The sequence below is a fragment of the Macrosteles quadrilineatus genome, unplaced genomic scaffold, assembly GCF_028750875.1.
Source record: "Macrosteles quadrilineatus isolate MER2022 unplaced genomic scaffold, UCM_ALF_1.0 Scaffold_2__2_contigs__length_208266976, whole genome shotgun sequence".
Lineage (NCBI taxonomy): Eukaryota > Metazoa > Arthropoda > Insecta > Hemiptera > Cicadellidae > Macrosteles > Macrosteles quadrilineatus.
In genome coordinates, this window is record NW_026542595.1 from 56,513,671 (window position 1) to 56,533,972 (window position 20,302).

Sequence of the window (20,302 nt, forward strand, 5' to 3'; positions counted from 1 at the left end):
TACTTGTGTTGAGTCACCTGAGACACTGAAGGCTCTAAAGTAGCGTTGGTAGACTCCCTTGCACGCCTGATGTAATGCAGAGACGAGGTAACGTCCACACCAGTGATGTGGGAAGTCCTGTACTAGATCTGAGCTACTGTTGCTGATGTGTGCACACAGTACAGCTAGTATTGCGGCTGTCAGTATCACCATCCCTGTAAACTCACTGTCTTGTAGCCCCAACTTGGATAATTTGAAATATCTTCATCAGTTAGATTATCTATTGATTTTATGTATTTTTGTAATGACTATTCCCTATATTTTTGACTAGTCTTAAACGTTGTACGACTTGTAAAGTGTAGAGTTTATGACAAACTCTTTAGTTGAGGTACTTCTCTCAACTATAAATAAATGTTTTCTTCCCTGAGAGATAAATGTTTTTTTTGTTTTCTGGACCGGTAGACGCTACGGTGAAGCCCTGGGTCACGACTTATCACTTAGCTCAAAGCCATTGGCGATTTGTGGTATTTGAACTCCGATATATATAGGACAGAAATCTTTCAATCTAATTTCCAGAACAAACGCCCCCCCTTAAAGTAAATTATTGTGTATTTGTAGTTACTTTATATGACTGGAAGGCCAAAGCTGATCTAGATATTTGTTTAAAACAAAAAAATAACCATCAAAGCCTAGGTTCAAATCCCACCATTGACAAAATACGGTTCGGTTTTTATAACGTCATGTGGTTCAAATTACTCCTCGATTTGTAAGCACACCTATCAAGAAAAAACTAATGTCCTCGTTGACAAGGAGCACTGACTCAATATTGAACATCCTTTTCCAACTCAATTATCACGAATTTTAGTTTAATTCTCGTATTTTAATATTCAACAGTATTCCAATTAATATTTTACTAGGGATCCCACCCGTTATCCAGGCATTTTAATAACGCAAAATTGGCATAAGGATAGTTTGTAGTTTTCTAAATCGGGATATATTTGGGATTAAGTTTGGTAAAAAACTAGGATTATCTACTCACCCATTTTAAAGTCTTTTATAACTTTTTTCAAATACCCACGTAAAAAATGTATAGCTTTTTTCAAGCAAGTACACTTAACGAGTGTAACAACTAATTATTTTGGTTACAGTTGCGCCTCCCACTTCCCTCCAATGTCTATTTGATAATCTATATCGTTATCATGATTTTTAAGTGTTAGCAATCTGTAGGATCTCGGCCCAAGGACAAATTTATGCATTTCTGTTAAGTCCCAAATTAATGTTAAGTCCCGAACTGCACCTTACCAGAAGTTAAAGATTTGAACATACACAGGATTACGACTAGATTACAACCGAACTAGTAGCTTGCGTTGGCTTACTGCACGTGTACAGTGGACATGACTGTGATAGATATGTACTAACAGCTGAGATCAGGTAAATGTTAACGCTGACAACACTGTTGGCAGGTCACTTATGCAACTTATGCAGTGAATCGTTGATATTGACTCGATTATATTAATGTCACTGATCACTGCTAATGCCGAGTCGGCCTTCACAATAGATTGTCAAATAAAGTTGAACAAAAGAATCTAGATGTGATACCATTATTATTTGTGAAAACCAATTAGCTATTATTATTTTAACTAAGTAATTCGAAATTCCATAAATATTATTTGATTCAGTTGACTGATACAATCTTAATTTATACCTCAGTCTATAAATTGGAACATAGTCTACATTATCAAATCTGTTCAAAATCAAATAAGCTGATGCAGTCTTATTCCGTTAGATAAAAAATAAAGTTCATATAGACCTAGGTTTTAATTTCTTTTAAAGGTTTAAATTCTTTTGTTCGTCCAATTTTTTTTATAACTTTTATAACAAAACCACATTTTTAAAATTCTTTTTTTATTGTGAAAATGACGGTAATCTAAGCATATACTGTATCTATGTTGGACTGGATAAATAAATCATATTTATATCGACATTTTAAAAACGTACGATAATGATACTTGTACTTTTAGTGAATTTCCCATATAGGGAATATTAGCTATTACAGTAGGTCTCATGGTAAGACATAGTCCCGGTACCGATTACATTTTTCGTTTTGAGGTCCCCAGAGGCCAAAAACACAATCCGTTCAAATTCATAAAGGAAGGGACTACAGTATATGTCCGTTGGTGCGATAACTCGAGCAAAAATGATCAAATTTTGATGAAAATTGGTACAAACGTGAAACCTACGTTTATTCGAGCGAGTTCGCGAACCAGCAGAATTGGACTATGGGAAGGGTGGTTTATGGGGTAAAAATTAATTTTTCCCATTTCGACCCTAAAAACACAAAATTTCTCTTCAAACCATTTTCTAGAGCTTAGAAAAAGAAATAATTTTGAATATTGAAGCGTTGTTGTATGCCTAACGGTTACGGAGAAAATTAAAACAAAATTTAAATTAAAAATTCTCACTTTATTCTTGTGGAGAATAAATAAACTGTTGTAGTTTGCTTGTTTATGGATAGCTATATTGTAATCAAATTTGGCAATTTTGTTTATTTCATACTAAGTAATCTATCAACCTAAACTCACAAACCTAAGTACTCACAAAATTGATGTTATTTATATAGGAAATAAATCCGACATTTTTTAGAGAATATTTTAGTAGAAATCAAGCTCGGTAAATGGAAATTATCTTAGTCTGCAGGTTGTCTGTGGCGGGGGTATTATGAGTAAAAGTTAGCATTTAATGTCACAACTAAAACCCAAAGAGTAGACATGATATGTGACTTGTTTTGTGCCAAATTCAACATATGGCAAAAGACAATTTGGTATTTGATAACGTTATGTAGTTGAAATTACTTCTCGATTTGTAAGCACACCTATCAAGTAAAAAATAGAATGTCCTCGTTGACAAGGAGAACTGACTCAATATTAAAAATCCCTTTCCACAAAAGTAGATTCAATCATCAATGCTCGTATCCTAACCATCCAATCCCTTGGTATATTCCTGTATAAAATGTTATTTGTTGACAGTTCATCTCAATAACTGAGTCAACACTAGATACAACGCTAGATATAGACATTGACGTGGACTAGATAAACACTGAAACGTGTTGTTGTGTTGTTTGAAAAGGGAAAATATCCATCACCATTCAACCACTTAGTTGACGTTTATTTCAAACTATAAGTTCATGAAAGCTACAATTTTACATCTCAGTCTGACATAACGAAACTTAGGAATACATTTAATCCACATATTCTATCAGTTAAATCAAGACCAAAGCCACCTTATAGTATTACTCATAATCAATTTTGTCGCCTTTAGCAGATTTAAAACTCTGTAAGAAATCAAATTATTTATTGAAAATATCATCAACCAAAGCAAACAAAGAAACTATATTATTCAGACAAAAGATATGGTGTACAGGGGAATCTATCCTGACACATAGATAATTTGATTCTAGTTTGTTTAAATATTACAATAATTTGTTATATATTTTAGTGTTTTAGAGAGTTCTGTCCCTACAAGCCACTAGTTTACTTTAATGATAATGATTAATGATCTCAAGGTTTACGCTGTTTAGATATCGGGGTGAATTGAATGCAAATTGTACATAATAGAAATTCTCCCTTGAGTGGACGTGGAAATTGAAGTGACTGTTGGTGGGAGGACGCTCAAGGAGACATCACGGTCAACTTTTCATCTTATAAAAAGGGCAAGAGGGCGTAGTAATTACAACAGGGAGGTGTTCATTTTAGTAGAGCATCGAAAAGGAATCGATCATAGCTTCTGCGTTCGATATAAGAAGTAAACTATAGGACCTGAGCTGCTCCACAGAGTTGAAATAAATATAATATAGATGGCAACAACTGACGTTATATGATTATATCTAACTATCTATACTACCTATTGTGATTGTGTGTGTGTGTGTGTGTGTATATGATTATATCTATACTATATATTTTAAAGAAGAGGTGGTGTCTGTCTGTCTGTGTGTTTGTATGAGCTCATTTAAAAAACTACTGAACCGACTGGGCTCAAATTGCACACAAATTAAGCTACACAGCTCCGAGGATACATATTGAACTATTCCCGCTTCGATATTAACTTAAAATATTAACTGGCAACTTTCGTTTCCCAGATATTATTTTTTGGAAAATAAACCATACAGATACAATAGGCTTTTATAAACATTTTGGAAAAAATAAAATCAATAAGTAATGTATTATGCACTTAAAAAATAAAACTCCTTATTCACACACTATCAAAAATTATTTATTAAATTAAAAACATAAACATAACCGAAGCATAAATCCTACTTTGACGGGTCTGACTTAGGGGAGGTACGATTGAGGCATTAGCTCAAAATTCCTCCGTGAACAGCGCTGTAGTAGAGAGCATTTTGGCAATGAAGGTTTTCTAATCGCAAAAATTGTTCTGTTTATAAAATAAAATTATAAATGCCTCAAATTCAATTTTATATTTTTTTTATTATAAAATTACTATCATAACCTAACCGAACTAACCAAACTTGCTGATAATGAAATAATATAACAAAAGTTTATTAATAGAAAAAATAATTCTGTTCATTAAATAAAACAAGAAATTGCTCGATTAAAATTTTATAATGACTTAATAATAAAATTAAACTGTCATAACCGAACCAAACCAACCAAACTTGCTGATAATGAAAAAATCCTCACTTTCTAACTATTTCCCTAAAAAGAAAGTTTCCTGCACAACTTCACGTTAGCACTTTCCAATGACAACAAAAACATGTCAATCGGTTCAGTAGTTTCGGATGAGTAATTGTCACAAAAAACCTGCTTGCGTATTAAATAAGTACTAGTGGTCGTCCAGTGGTCGAAAATTCGACCAAAAATATGTAATATGCAAGCATTGACTATTGGATACTGAAGTAGACATCCCATCTATATGGACCAGCCGTCTCCATTTTTTTTTTACTTGTAGTTGTGTGAGCTAGTCACATAATGTGTGTCTGAAATTTTATTTTCTACCTTATTTTGTTGCTGACAAAGTTGATGGGTCATAACAGTTGCTATAACAAGTCATTCCATAAGTTTGACTTGGTAAAAAAAAACATCGACATTCGACAGAAATTAGTCAATTAGATCAGCGCAATCTTTTGGTGGCTCACATCAATTAAAAAACTGACGACAACAACAACAACTAACATGGGAATGGAATGTCTAGCTGTGGTCAAAGGTAGCGTCTCTATTTTCACCCCATGATGTAAATAAGACATGTGATTGTAATTTCTTCCATTTGTTGTTTATATTTCGTTGTTATTTCGTCACCAGCATAGCAACCCATAATGCCCATGTTAATTTTTTTTAATTTCAAGTTCATTTTTTGTGCTTATATTTGAGCCTATTAAAATTTTTAAAGGGATTCTGCACATCTACAGGAAAATATCATTCTAACAGTATGCGTAGATTTTCCCTGCGATACACACGAAATGAGAAAAAATGTTTTAAAGAAACATCAAACATGCTTGCCTATTAATATATAGATAGATAGATATTAAAATAATCATTTCCTACAGCTATTCTGGCATTTGTAACAGTAAACTGTATTCAACTTTTGCTATTACAGAGTAAACATTCTTGTGTTGAAATGTGAAACGTTACAACCAAAAAAACTTCTAAATGAAGTATTATGATCATTTGTTTTATAAACATTGTGAAAAGGTGTACTGAGGGGAAGGGGGTGAGACTAGGATTGTGTTCAAATGACATGTTAAACAAATAGTAACAAACTATCAACACAGGCTGCAGAGGCGTCATTTGGTCCCTAGGTTAGAGAAAAGAATACAGTATGCTGTCATTACTTTTTACATTTAAAATAAGCTTAACCCCTTCTTCTTTTGTTTCAAAAGTGCCCCCCCCCCTTTTTGGTAGGGGATATTCCATTCCCCCATGTCTCCCCCCACAAGGATTTGGTTAAATGATGGCACTGACAGGCTGCATACACTATGTGTTTACGATAGTTAGTTTCTGATTTACAGATCATCGAAAGAATAGCATTTGCTTCAGAACGTAGGGTGGGAAAGATACTTTTCTGACTTGATTTTATCCGTCTGGACATCGTCTAGTTTTACATATCTTTCGCACACTCTAAAGGGAAATAAATAATGAGCATTCTCATAAATATTTTTGTATTTACAAATGAGTTTCGGTGTGTACAATGTTACAAGAGGACTAACGCATAACTCCGGCGCGGCGCTAGATCCTGGATACCTTGCAGTAAGTAGCAAGCTCCTCGATGGTGCAGGAGTTGTGACAACACTCGTCGACAACCCCTCGCCTGTGCCTGGTGAAGCTCCTGGGGACGAGCCGCAGCGCCGACCTGCGGGGGCGGAACACACCTACTGGCTCCTCGTCGTCTGCTACACAAAATATAACATAACAATGATTGGTCTACGGTAGGAATCATAAACACAAATAAACTTAATAACAAAACTGACCTATTAGCTTACTAACAACCCTTGTATTAGATAAGCTGTGAGAGTAGCTATGGTATTTTAAGGGAAAAATCACCAAAATTGCGATAAGCTTTGAATCGTAATTTTTACAGCATTAGGGGATGTACAATTTGGTTTAGAGTTAAAAGGACCATGACATAACAAATTTAACCCCCGTCGCAGCAATCCTGCCGACTGAGCGAATATCCATTTTTCTGAATCGATTTTCAATTCAATCTATTTAAATAACATTAGGTTTAACGAGTACCTAGGTTTGCTGCTACAAGGAATCTAATAGTGTGTTTTTTTAGTAAAATATTAATAGTTTAGTATAAAAAATTCTAAGTTTGATCAAAATATATCCATAAACAAGCAAACTACTACATATTTTACAATATTCTCCATAAAAATAACATGGAAATTTTTAATTTACAATTTCTTTAATTTTCTTCGTTAACCAATAACCGTACAAAAACACTTTGACATACTGTACTAAATTATTTGTTTATTTAAGCTCTTTAAAATGGCCTAGAGAGAGATTGGAAAATTTTGTGTTTTGACGTTAAAAAATTTGAAAAACAAATTTTAACAGCCTATTGATATTTTACTAAAAAATACTCTTTATTAGTTTCCTTGTAGCAGCCAACCTAGGTACTCATTAAACCCAATTTTTTAAAAATACATTTAATTAAAAACTATTTAATACACATGGAAATTCGCTTGGTCGGCCGGTTTGCTGCGGCGGGGTGTATTTAACATTTAAACCGGCGATAACCGTTGTGCCTTATCAATGGTGATTGCGAAATCAAGACGCAAAGTGAATTGTAGTCGCTTGAATTCAAAGAGTAATTCGGATGAAATAATCGGTATTATTGGGATTAAGACTATTTCCTCTTTGAACTTGCCACTGATATTTGTTGATTCGATCGAGTTTCGTGTAATGTTTTAAATCGTCAGTCTGGTTCCGTTGCACAGCTTGAGTGAATTTAAGTTTCGCATTAGTATTATTGGAGTTCCTTCTCGACAGTAAGTGTGGTGGCATTCCTGGTGGCTCTTTTGAGTTTAGAAATTCAATGGGATGGTTGACAACTTTTTCCTCATCCATTAATGTGTTATTCTACTAACTCTCCCGGCAATTTCAATTGAGTTCGTTGATTTAGCTTGTTAACATAATCATTTTAGGGGCCAAAATTACACGTTCGCAAATCCAATCTGGATCTTTGAAACTGGTTGATAAGTCTGGGAATGAATTTTCTACAACATATTGAATTTTGGTTGCAGTATACAGAAGTTTGAAGAAAACGAAAACTCTTTTGTGGTTTGGTCTATTTCAATTTTGCCATTCCCAATGTCCAATAGCTGTTTAGAAAATGTTTATGCAACTGTTTATTTCAGTAAATATACAATACTAGTGGCTTGTAGGGACATAAGTCCCTAAAAAGCTCAAATGTAAAACACTTTTTGCAATATACCGGTATTTAAACAAACTCAGAATAACATTATCTATGTGTCAGAATAGGCATCCCTACACCATATCTTTTGTGTAAAAACCAGTTTGTTGTTCTTCTTTGTTTGCTTTTGTTGATGTCATTTTCAATAAATAATTTGAATCACTCCAGTGGTTTAACTTGAAAAGGCAGCAAACATATCATTGTTTGTGAATAAATACTGGTGTACTAAGGTAGCTTTGGTCTTGTGGTTAATGAGGATAAATAAAAGCTTCCCTGTTTGGAATTTTAAAAAATCATTGGAGGTTCGCCTTCAGATGAATTGAAGACGCCTGCAATTTCATCTTCAGTAGGCTTATTATACCTACGACGATCCATATTTATCTTGTCTACAAACCTAAGTTCTAATTCACTGTCACCTTGTACAACCATTTCTTCCGAAGCTCTTTTGTAAATTTGTGCAAATGGATTTTCTAATAGAATTTCAGCTATATAGTTTTGACAATATTTCAGGTTTTAAGTCACTATTTTCTCGACGCCTTTGACAAATTTCTGTTGCTGTTGATGTGTCAATAATGTACAATTGGCCATACACGGGGTCTTCATCATGTTGAGGTAGCAAATCTGAGATTGAACGATAAATCTGTCCTTAAATTTGAGATTGAACGATTAATCTGTCCTTGAATTTTGAAACAGTATGGTCCTTTTCCTGGAATATCTTTCTTACTGGTTGAAAAATAAGCAAAAGCCATCGCACTGTTGCATTGTCGAATGAATTTATACAGTTTTGGGCTCTCTTCAAACAAACTTTTAAGTTCTACATTAGTTTTTGACTGAGGAAGGTTAATAAGTCCGTTATGGCAACATGTCATAAAATGATTATTCGTTAGTTCTTCTCTAAAATGAAGAGCACTACATTAAATGCACTCTTGGTCCAGTAATCCTGCATCATGGATCTTTACATTTCTCTCGTCTACCATGGGTCTCCTAAAAAGGGGTTGTAACATATCTTGACTAAGTTCGTCGTTATCTACTCTTGCTCTCCTACGCGCACTGTCATTCCTATGAACAGTTCCCCGCCTTTGTGGTATTCCCCTGGCGTTCATATTAATTACAGTACTTATAATGAAAAAAATATATATCCAGCAGCCTACATACCAAAACATCTTGAATCCCTGGTGATTTTATAAAAGTATGATCGAATATGATTACTCTACGTTGTATATTCACTGCACTAAAAAAAATTACTTACGAAGGAATGCAAATACACCATTTTAGAACCAATAACATTTATAGGTTATTTTAGTTGTATATATTTACACAACCTTAACCTTAAAATGTGTAGAAATATAAAGAAAACAACATAATTTAAAATAAACTTGAACATATGATTTAAAAATAAAAACAAAACAGAAGTTAGATTTAATTTCGACTCTTTGATTATTTATACAGAATATTTATTCTATGTCGTTTATTCCTTTAACACGACAATAACGTAAAAGCATGAAAAAATGAAACTTGAGTATATGATTTAAATATAAACAAAGAATGCAGACGTTTTTCCGACTAATCTTCAATATTTCAGTTTTATTATAGTATACATTTCATAGTTGACTGGCGAAAAGTAAACCAAATGCGTGTATTGATCACTGTTTTCAAATCTGTGGCACAGCTGTTTTAATTTCAAAATATGTAAACAAATTAAACCCCATGTTGTTTTAATGGGAAAAGTTTTATTCTGTTGCGAATTTATGGTAAAAAAAATAAGAAAAATGAATAGTTTTCCCTCAAAATTCACGTCAAGACCTTTAAAATAAGACCCCTCCCATCCTTCTACGGCCATCCAGTCACTCACAATTTCTTTACAAAAATTTGACTTACGGAATTATATATATAGATTGCTGGTGGGGGTTTGATTTTGTTAATACCAACCGTGTGGGGAATAAAATTCAAAATCATGTTAAAAAGTGCGATCATGATCACGTGTACTGAAGGTCATTTAAAAATTTACATCCACGACAAAAATAAAAGTGATGGAATGTCAAGTTCCAGTTAAATTAAAGTCTCAAATTTCTTGCCATAACTTTTATTTTATTCGTCATATCAAAGTCGGATTTGTGGCATTAATTTTCTTTCTTGAAGCTCTTTAAAATGATGTGCTACTTGATATGGGTTGCCGTTTAAAAATTGTAAGTTACCCCTAGCAACCCCAATTGGGGTGGGGTGAATTTCAAAATACCACCAAAATAGTAGTTTACGCGACGATTGCGTAAAGATAGTGTTAACAACACGAGTAGAAAATTTAAGGTAGGTACGAGCCTTGTCGAGTAACACTTTTTACGCGAGCTGCGTACTCTACTTTACCTACGACAGTGTTTTAATTACTAAAAATCCCTACTTATAACTTCTAAGAGATGTTATGTTTTCGTTTATAACCTCTCATTACCACTGGCAGTGATGCTACGAAACATTGTACCAAACACTAAATTACACAACTCAACAATTAAGTTGGCCTGAACAGCTGATTAGTGTTTAGAATCATTACAATTTTACTTCTTCTGTCTCAATCCTTGAACCAGACATTCCGTCCGTGGTATTGGTCCGTTACCCGTGTTTTTTTTGAGTAAAACGGTAAAACTATGCTGTTATGAAAGTTCTGCCAAATTCTGCTATTCGCTTCATATTTTGCCTCAGAAAATTTGAACATATCTCTCCCTTCAGAGCCAGAGCTGTAGCGGGGATGATAACAGTAGACACTGTTTGTAGGACCATGACGTGTTGCATGGTGCACAAGGGTCTTGTCCTACAGGAGCCACAGTACCTCCTTGAGAGGCTGCCTTTCCAGGAGGAGGTCTCTGAGCGCAGTATTTGCCATGAAAGCTTCACTTTCCAAGTGTGAGGCTTGAGTTTGGAAGGCGAAGCTTCTCGTACTTCGGCCCAAAACTGTACAACGACCTCCCCTCTGGCATAAAAAATACGCGTTGTCATAATTTATGAATTAAGATCAAAGAATTGTACAGTGATGGTAAATTATTGTTAGTTATATTGTCTTGTTTCTGTGTTGTTATTGGTCTATTTATTTGTTTGTTAGTTTAATATTGTTATTGACGAAAGTTGTTTTGAGAAGCAGTAGTTGTACTGAGAAACGCTTGATAAATAAAGACCTTTTTATTTATTTAAAGTAAAGTACTTTACATTACCCTAGTAAAGTGTATCGAAGCTTGTTTGAATATATACCATGCATACATATATACCACACATATATACCATATATACCATACATATATGTATACCGTTCAAAAGTACACCAGGGGGATCTATTATGGGACACCCAGTATATAAACTTCAACGAATAGTGTTATTGGCCTCTAGGTGCATCAAAATGAAAATGTTTATCGGTCCCGTGTCCAGGTCTTACCGTGTCACCTAGTTAATAGCCCTGTAATAGCTACTTCCATAGTGAAATTCGCGAAAATGACTCGGCTGGCTTGATTGTAAACAAATAATCGCAACTGTTTGTTTTTTTTCTTTAAATGATATTTTTATTTGAATGATAGGAACCTAATACTTTCATACATCATTTTGAAATCGACGTAAGATGAATAAGCTGGATGAACTAGGTAAGCTTACAAGATTGAACATAGCACACCCAGAAGACTGACAAATGAATGGTAAGTTTGTCCACGTTTGGAGCTATACTTAGAACCCTGTCTGAGGTCCGTCAAGGGTTCAACTATTGATAAGAGATAGTTACATCTATTGGTTCTCATGACAATATTTACACGACTAATATGTTCCATAATGTTTGCATTATTTTGACTGAAATGTGTTTTGACCTTCTTAATATAAGATTGAAATATTAAATATTATGGAAAGTGTTAAAGATCTATTCTCAAAACACTTTCCAAAATATTTCGGAACACTTTGCTATTATCTACATTATAGCAATACAGTAATTATAGCAGCATGCTGTAGTGGACTAGTTATGCCTGCACTATTCCCTTTCAAATAAAATAGTGCTCACATCTTTAAAGTAATGGATGACTTTGTGAGTTTATTCAAGCACACTATACCTACCTAAAGCATTACTATCGAAATCTAATGGTGATGATCTCTTGTTGTAGGTTTCGCAGACAAGTTCCAACGTGTTTACCAAGGCACTACCACAAAGACGCAAGGGTGCAGACGCTGCAGAAAGTGTAGAGGTCTGCGCTGACTCAGAGAAAGAACTGTGTAGAACAGCCAGCACCAGCGGCACGGCCAACATCTACACATTGATATTAGCATATAGAAACATTCATATCAAAGAACTGTTTAGAACAGCCAGCACCAGCGGCACGGCCAACATCTACACATTGATATTAGCATAAAGAAACATTCATATCAAAGAACTGTTTAGAACAGCCAGCACCAGCGGCACGGCCAACATCTACACATTGATATTAGCATAAAGAAACATTCATATCAAAGAACTGTTTAGAACAGCCAGCACCAGCGGCACGGCCAACATCTACACATTGATATTAGCATAAAGAAACATTCATATCAAAGACCAGTCTAGAACAGCCAGCATCAGCGGCACGGCCAACATCTACACATTGATATTAGCATATAGAAACATTCATATCAAAGAACTGTCTAGAACAGCCAGCACCAGCGGCACGGCCAACATCTACACATTGATATTAGGATATAGAAGCATTCATATCAAAGAACTGTCTAGAACAGCCAGCATCAGCGGCATGGCCAACATCTACACATTGATATTAGGATATAGAAACATTCATATCAAAGAACTGTCTAGAACAGCCAGCATCAGCGGCATGGCCAACATCTACACATTGATATTAGGATATAGAAACATTCATATCAAAGAACTGTCTAGAACAGCCAGCACCAGCGGCACGGCCAACATCTACACATTGATATTAGGATATAGAAACATTCATATCAAAGACCAGTCTAGAACAGCCAGCATCAGCGGCACGGCCAACATCTACACATTGATATTAGGATATAGAAACATTCATATCAAAGAACTGTCTAGAACAGCCAGCACCAGCGGCACGGCCAACATCTACACATTGATATTAGGATATAGAAACATTCATATCAAAGAACTGTCTAGAACAGCCAGCACCAGCGGCACGGCCAACATCTACACATTGATATTAGGATATAGAAACATTCATATCAAAGAACTGTCTAGAACAGCCAGCACCAGCGGCACGGCCAACATCTACACATTGATATTAGGATATAGAAACATTCATATCAATGAACTGTCTAGAACAGCCAGCACCAGCGGCACGGCCAACATCTACACATTGATATTAGGATATAGAAACATTCATATCAAAGAACTGTCTAGAACAGCCAGCACCAGCGGCACGGCCAACATCTACACATTGATATTAGGATATAGAAACATTTATATCAAAGACCAGTCTAGAACAGCCAGCACCAGCGGCACGGCCAACATCTACACATTGATATTAGGATATAGAAACATTTATATCAAAGACCAGTCTAGAACAGCCAGCACCAGCGGCACGGCCAACATCTACACATTGATATTAGGATATAGAAACATTTATATCAAAGAACTGTCTAGAACAGCCAGCACCAGCGGCACGGCCAACATCTACACATTGATATTAGGATATAGAAACATTTATATCAAAGAACTGTCTAGAACAGCCAGCACCAGCGGCACGGCCAACATATACACGTTGATATTAGCATATAGAAACATTCATATCAAAGAACTGTTTAGAACTGCTGATAGTTCATAAATGCAATCACTAATCAGATAAGTTCACCTCGTACAAACAGGATAACATTATACGATTGGCCAAGGAAGCAAGATTCGAGTTTGGTTTATAAAATGCAGTAGCCTAAAACACATGATCGCACTACAGCCAAATCCATCAAAGATATTCCACCACACCTTAACCGCTTCTAGCTAAAAAAATCCAACTGTAAGCATATGCACATCACATTAAAGGTCTTTATTAAATATAATACAATGTCGAAAATTTGAGCTCAAAATATCAGCTGGATAAAAAATGGCAGCCTTTCAAAGATTCAAATGGCAGATTAATTGATGTTTGTGCCCTTAGGAAAACTTATATTTTTCGGGGAAGTTTCACATCAAGACTTTCATTTAAGCGCGCGGTTGATAGGTGTGCGGTTTACGGGTTTATCAAAGGTTCGTGATCCTTTAGTAGGTTAAAATAGCTGACATAAATAATTTGTTCTGGTTCTAGTTTGGATTAAATTAAAAAATCAGTAAAATACTGTTACTTTTTAATAAGTGGTATTTTCTTAATGCCCTGTTATACTTCCTGTATGTTCTTTGATCCATTGTTTCCACCCGAAGGTTTTTTCCTTTGTACTGTATTTAAATCTTCTATTAGTTTGGTAATATAATTTTACTAGGAGAAACCCGTCGAAATCGACGGTTAGGGGCCTCTTCGTTTATATGGGCGTGGGGCTACATTGGCAAAAAATAATGCAAATGACATAGCAAAGTGGCATTTCCAAAAAGTAAAGAATACTCTAAATAGGCTGTTACGTAAATATTGCCGTTTAAATGCATTGTTAATCAACGTATCTTATAAAGGATGATGTGATCTAGTATAAAGGAATATGACCTTTCTGTCATGACAGTACTGTACCTGCTTAAATAGTATTTACTCTTTGTGCCATTTTTACAGCCAAAATGTCATGTTATTTTCAATAATATTACCAACCTAGTGGACCACGGGTGTAATATAGGCTACTGCAAATAATTTGTCAAAGATAGGTACCGGTACCATTCTAGGCAAGGTTTCTGTGTTTGGATGTTATTAGACACGATAAGAGCTCAATGAACTTCTTCTACAGATAATTAATCTGTTGGGGACATATAAGCCGAATTATAAAAGCGAGTTTGGGCATTTTGTAACTGTATAAGTAAGTTACATAGTATTTTTAGGCTGCTGCTCTGTCCACTTCATAATTTATTTTTGAAAGATAAATTAAATGGTTTTTGTTGCTGAGTAGCGATAGTTAACATGCAGAATCCTCTTCGTTAGTCTAATAACATTCAAAGGCTCTCTAAAAGTTGAAGTTCTTATTTGTATACATACCCTTATTATGTTTTTAATAAACGGAATGAATACATCGAAGTAACCTCTCTGAAAAGTCTGAAGTAAATTGCAGTTTTACAGTTTAATGAATTTTTAAATCATGCACATATTTCTACATAAATATTCCAGTTGCTGTACACTAATATTAATTTAATAAAATATGGACACGTCTCATATGGACAACGCGCCCTTCTGCACTTGTATTACTTTGTATTGTATTACACAATCAAAGACTTTTCCAATGATTAAAAACATCTATGACAATAATCTCATGAACCTATGATGATCTGTCTAGAATAATATGAAAAAATATAGGCAAAAGTGGTAATAAAGGCAGACACCAACCCGTACAATAGATATAAAATAGGCCTAGTTCAAAAAGAATGTAAGAGTTGTTGCTATAAAATGATTGTCAACTGATTTCGTATTGGAAGGTTATATTGCAAAACATGACATGATACAGAAGAAAATAAATTTTAAAATAAGTAAATATCATTGAAAATACTTCTTTTGGTATTTTCAATAACTCAATAACTCCCAATAAACGTATGTTGTTTAAAATACAATTTAAGAATTAACAACTGTTTAATTCAAAAGTATTATCCACATCATCAAAATGTAAACAAATCTGTGGAGGGATCTTTAAGGGCTTCTGGGGCAGAGCCCTAACGGGATTCAATTTGTTTTTCTTTTGATAACTCATCTAGAGACTAAGACCTTTCTTTGGACACCTCTACCAAGTTTCTACGCCCAGCCGTTCTCTCAAATTAGTGGAGACAAAGTTTCAAATTAAATATTTGAATTCCCCCATGTTAATCTTATGGGAGAAAACCCAACTTTGATGGATGATCCTGCCCAAACTAATAAAGATTTCAAAAAATGAAAAACACTTTGCAAAACTACAGATCAGGGCCATTATTTTGACTTTTTAACCATTAAAATCGGTCCAAAAATGAGGGAGGAGTTCTGTTCACAAAAATCGGCTTAGCGTATTATATATATAGAAGAATAGATGTTAATATGGTAATATGCATATAATTCTTTGTTTACATCTACTTTGTTATCTCATAACCAAAATGGCAACCCTTAAGACTAATGTCAAACATTTTTTATTAGTTTTAAATTGTACAGGAATTATCAAATTGAGATTTTTTTGTTAAATGACATGGGTAAGAAATTGGGATTGAGGAAAAGTAAATTAAGAGCAAGTGAAAACAGCTGATTGTATTTTTGTTGCTCTAAATTAGGAGCGAAGAAATCGATTCCATCGTTAAGAGAGGAGCAACTTTCTTTTGTGCATTTAGCCATAGCCATAGACTAACCATCACGAAGCCTATCATGTGAAATTGCCAGTTTCCATCCAGAGAGGGGAAAACAAAACTTTCAGTAAACGATATATTTTCCACATACAGCTTATGATTTAAATTATTTGTATTCAAAATCTCTATACAAATCTATTTAAAAATCTTGTATGTGTTTAGTATTTTAAAGGAGACCAGGAAGCATTTTGAACCCTTTATCCTTTTAATTATTATCAACTATTCCAATAGTGTCTGGGAGCCCGTGGATAACAACAAAGATTACCATGAATTGTGACACTGATTCCTGCCAGACATTCTCTAGTTTTTGTAAGTTTTACATGTAGATCCCGCACAGGTTTATAACATTAGGGCTTTATTGCTCTACGTTTCGTTATATGCTATTTTGATGTTTTGTAAATAGTTACAGTAAAAAAATGTAAGTTTCAGCTGATGAACTTTAGCAAACGTGTATGTGAATTTTCTTATTGATATTTTTAGATTTTCTTATGACTCCCATAATAACGAAGTCGCAGAACAAGAAGCAGGTTTGTCATTCATAATTCAAGATTTGTTTGCTCGCTTCAAAAGTATACTATCCAAGCAAGCAGAGCAGATTCACTTCTTAACCTGTTAACAACAGTCATTTCTCGTTTAAAATTAATATTGTTCTCAAAATTGCTCTTTGGAACGCCAATGGCTTGGCTCAGCATAGTCAAGAAATTCAATTGTTTATTTAATAATCATTAAATAATTTTAAAATTCCAAATTACACTTTAAACTCTACAAACAACCCTGACAATACAGCTCACGGAGGTAGTGCCATATTGGCTAAAAACTGTATCAAACATAATGAAATGCCAGGTTTTAGGGAACAATACCTGCAAGCTTCAAGCATTGTTTTTGAAGACATGCAAGGACCTCTTACTCTTTCTGCAATTTACTGCCCTCCAAGACATGTTATAGCTTATGAACATTTTGACAGATTTTTACTAGTCTAGCGACTAGGTCATCGCTGGAGGAGACTATAATGCCAAGCATCAAGAGTGGGGTTCACGCTTGGCCACACCAAGAGGTCGGCAGTTGCTAAGGGTAATTAATGACAACACTCTAAATCATATTTCAACAGGTGAACCTACTTATTGGCCGACTGATATGAGGAAAACTCCTGATTTATTGGACTTCTTCATAACAGAAGGTATTAATCAAAACGACACTAATATCCAATCAAGTCTCTGACCATTCACCAATAATATTGCAAATCAGTTTTCACAAGTTTCGCGTGTTTTTCATCAAAAAGCAACTGAACAACAAGGGTTATACAAACAACAAAGGTTATACAACAAGGGCAATAATTGGGACCTATTTCGTCAAGAAGTAAACCGAAATTTAACTTTAAAATTCAATTATAAAGCAATCCAAATTTAGAAGACGCTATTGGCTTATTTATAACTTGTATTCAGAATTCTGTGAGAACATCAACTCCTGTCCTCATTATTTGTTGAAACCTGGATTAAGTTACACTATTTTTTTTAAACAGAAGATTGTGGGAAAATAAGGCCGAGAAGAATCTGGCAAAATAGCAGGAATCCAGTTGATAAAGCAAATTTTGATAGGGCATCTCGAAATTTGAAGCGGCTGTTATGTGATGTAAAAATCACTAGTTTGAGAATTACACCCAATCTCTATCAACTTCCAAAGCTACGGATTATTCCCTCTGGAAAGCTACGAAGCGAAAGAAGCGCCCAAAGATACGAATTTCGCCTATTTTAAAATCTGATGGGAGCTGGGCAAAATGTAACACAGAGAAGTCTGAAGCCTTTGCTCAATACTTTGAGAATGTGTTCAAACCAAATGCGGCAGTAAACAACGAGGAAGAGGTACTTGAATATTTGGATGCTCCACTACAACTTGACTTCCCATCGCAGAAGTTCAAACCATCAGAACTAAAATCAATCATCACCAACAATCTTCATTCTGACAAGGCTCCTGGTTACGACCTCATAACTGGTAAAATACTTAAAGAGCTTCCACGAAGAGGAATAATGTTTTTTTACTATTTTATTCAATACAATGTTAAAACTTGAATATGTACCAGATCATTTCAAAAGAGCACATCTTTTACCAGAAATGTCTAAGTTATTTGAAAAACTTCTTCTGAAAAGGATACAGAACCTAATTGGCGAAGATGTGATTCCTACGCATCAGTTTGGTTTCAGACGGAAACACAGTACCATAGAACAGGTTCACCGAGTTGTTGACGTGATACGTCAATGTATGGAAAATTAAAAATTTTACTCAGCTGCCTTCTTGGATGTTAGCCAGGCATTCGATAAGGTGTGGCATGTTAGCTTGTTATCTAAAGTAAAAAAGTTTTTACCCCGTTCAATTTTTACGATTTTAAAATCCTACCTTCAAAACTAAATGTCAAGATGTCCTCACTGACTTACATCATTGACTATTTACATCCAATTGAATCTGGGATTCCTCAAGGAAGTGTCCTCGGGCCGTTTTTGTATATTCTCTACACAGCAGACCTCCCAGAAAATGAGTTGGTAGAAATTGCTACATTTGCGGACGATATTGCAACTTTGTCTGTTCATCGTGATCCAGTTCAAGCTTCTCTAAATTTACAGTAAAATCTGAACATAATTACTGATTGGTTTAAAACATGGGGATTCAAAATTAATGAAACTAAATCTGTCCACATTTCTTTTACTGTAAATTGAAATTCTTGTCCTCCTGTCACAATAAACAACACCCAACTTCCTGAAGTAACAGAGGTTAAATACTTAGGTATCCATTTAGATAGGAAATTAACAAACACACATTTGGAGAAAACGGCAACAACTAAATTTAAAATCTAATCAGTTAAATTGGCTCATCGGAAGAAAATCAAAACTAAGTCTAGAAAATAAATTATTGCTGTATAAAATGATATTGAAACCAATATGGACAAATACGGAGTCCAACTGTGGGGCTCGGCGAGTACTTCAAATATCGAAATTATACAAAGATACCAATCAAAAATGCTGAGACAGATAACTAATGCACCTTGGTATGTCACCAATAGAACGCTACATGAAGACCTTAAGATCCCTACAGTTAAGGACGAAATCGTTACCTTAAGTCAAAGATATATTTCAAAATTAGAATGTCATCAAAATCATTTAGCGTTGAACTTACTAAACAACACGGATATAATTTCCAGACTTAAGAGGCCATCAATTCTGAACCTGCCCTTCAGATTTTTGTAAAGTGATTTATCGAAAAATTTGATGTTGACAGTGCTTAACAGCAATTTTTAATTCTCAAAAGTTACTTTGTTTTATTGTATGGCATTTACTTATTTTTCAACACATTATAAAACAAATTGTAAAGTAAACAAATAAAAAAAGTGTGTTAAGGTATATAGGTAACTATTTATTTGAAGAAATGCTGTATTCAGAAATGTGTTCCAATTACCTTTGTGATTGATGCTGTTACAACAACTATGAATATTATGTATGTTAAGCAAAACAGTAAATAATTTTTCAATTTTAATTTTGTATGCATTTTATAATAAAGAAGTGGATTGGGCCTCTTAAATTATTTCTCAATCCAATTTTATTTTAAATCGTACCAAAATGTCCAAACGAATTATTTAAAAATCCAGTGGTTTATTACTTACCCCGTGTTTCAACGTTAGTCTGAAGGAAGACTGAGTATCAGTGGTACATAGTTTTATATAAATCCGTTTCATGTGTTGGCGGATCCGTAGAGCCGTCACGGAGAATGATATCAATTAACACATTAAGGTGCATCGAGCCACGCGTTCGCTATTTTTGGTCCAACCACCTACGCAAGTTTACAATTATGAATTCCGTTCGCCTACCTCTCCTGCCAGGTAAGGTCAGGGTAAATGTTGAGAAACGAGCTGTTAAAGAGTTCGAATTTGTTCATTTACGCAATCATTTATCTTTTAGA

General features: G+C 34.6%; 1 protein-coding gene across 1 annotated transcript in view; it reads right to left on the bottom strand.

Annotated features, from left to right (window-relative positions):
• Window positions 1–6,218: 6,218 nt before the first annotated feature.
• The window catches only part of LOC128984231 (uncharacterized), a 32,591-nt gene continuing 18,507 nt past the window's right edge, over window positions 6,219–20,302 (bottom strand). Inside the window, exons 4-6 of the mRNA XM_054403532.1 lie at window positions 20,007–20,036; window positions 11,983–12,172; window positions 6,219–6,382 (exon numbers count right to left, since the gene is read on the bottom strand). Coding sequence (XP_054259507.1) covers window positions 6,219–6,382; window positions 11,983–12,172; window positions 20,007–20,036 — 384 coding nt within the window. The remainder of the gene's footprint in view (window positions 6,383–11,982; window positions 12,173–20,006; window positions 20,037–20,302) is intronic.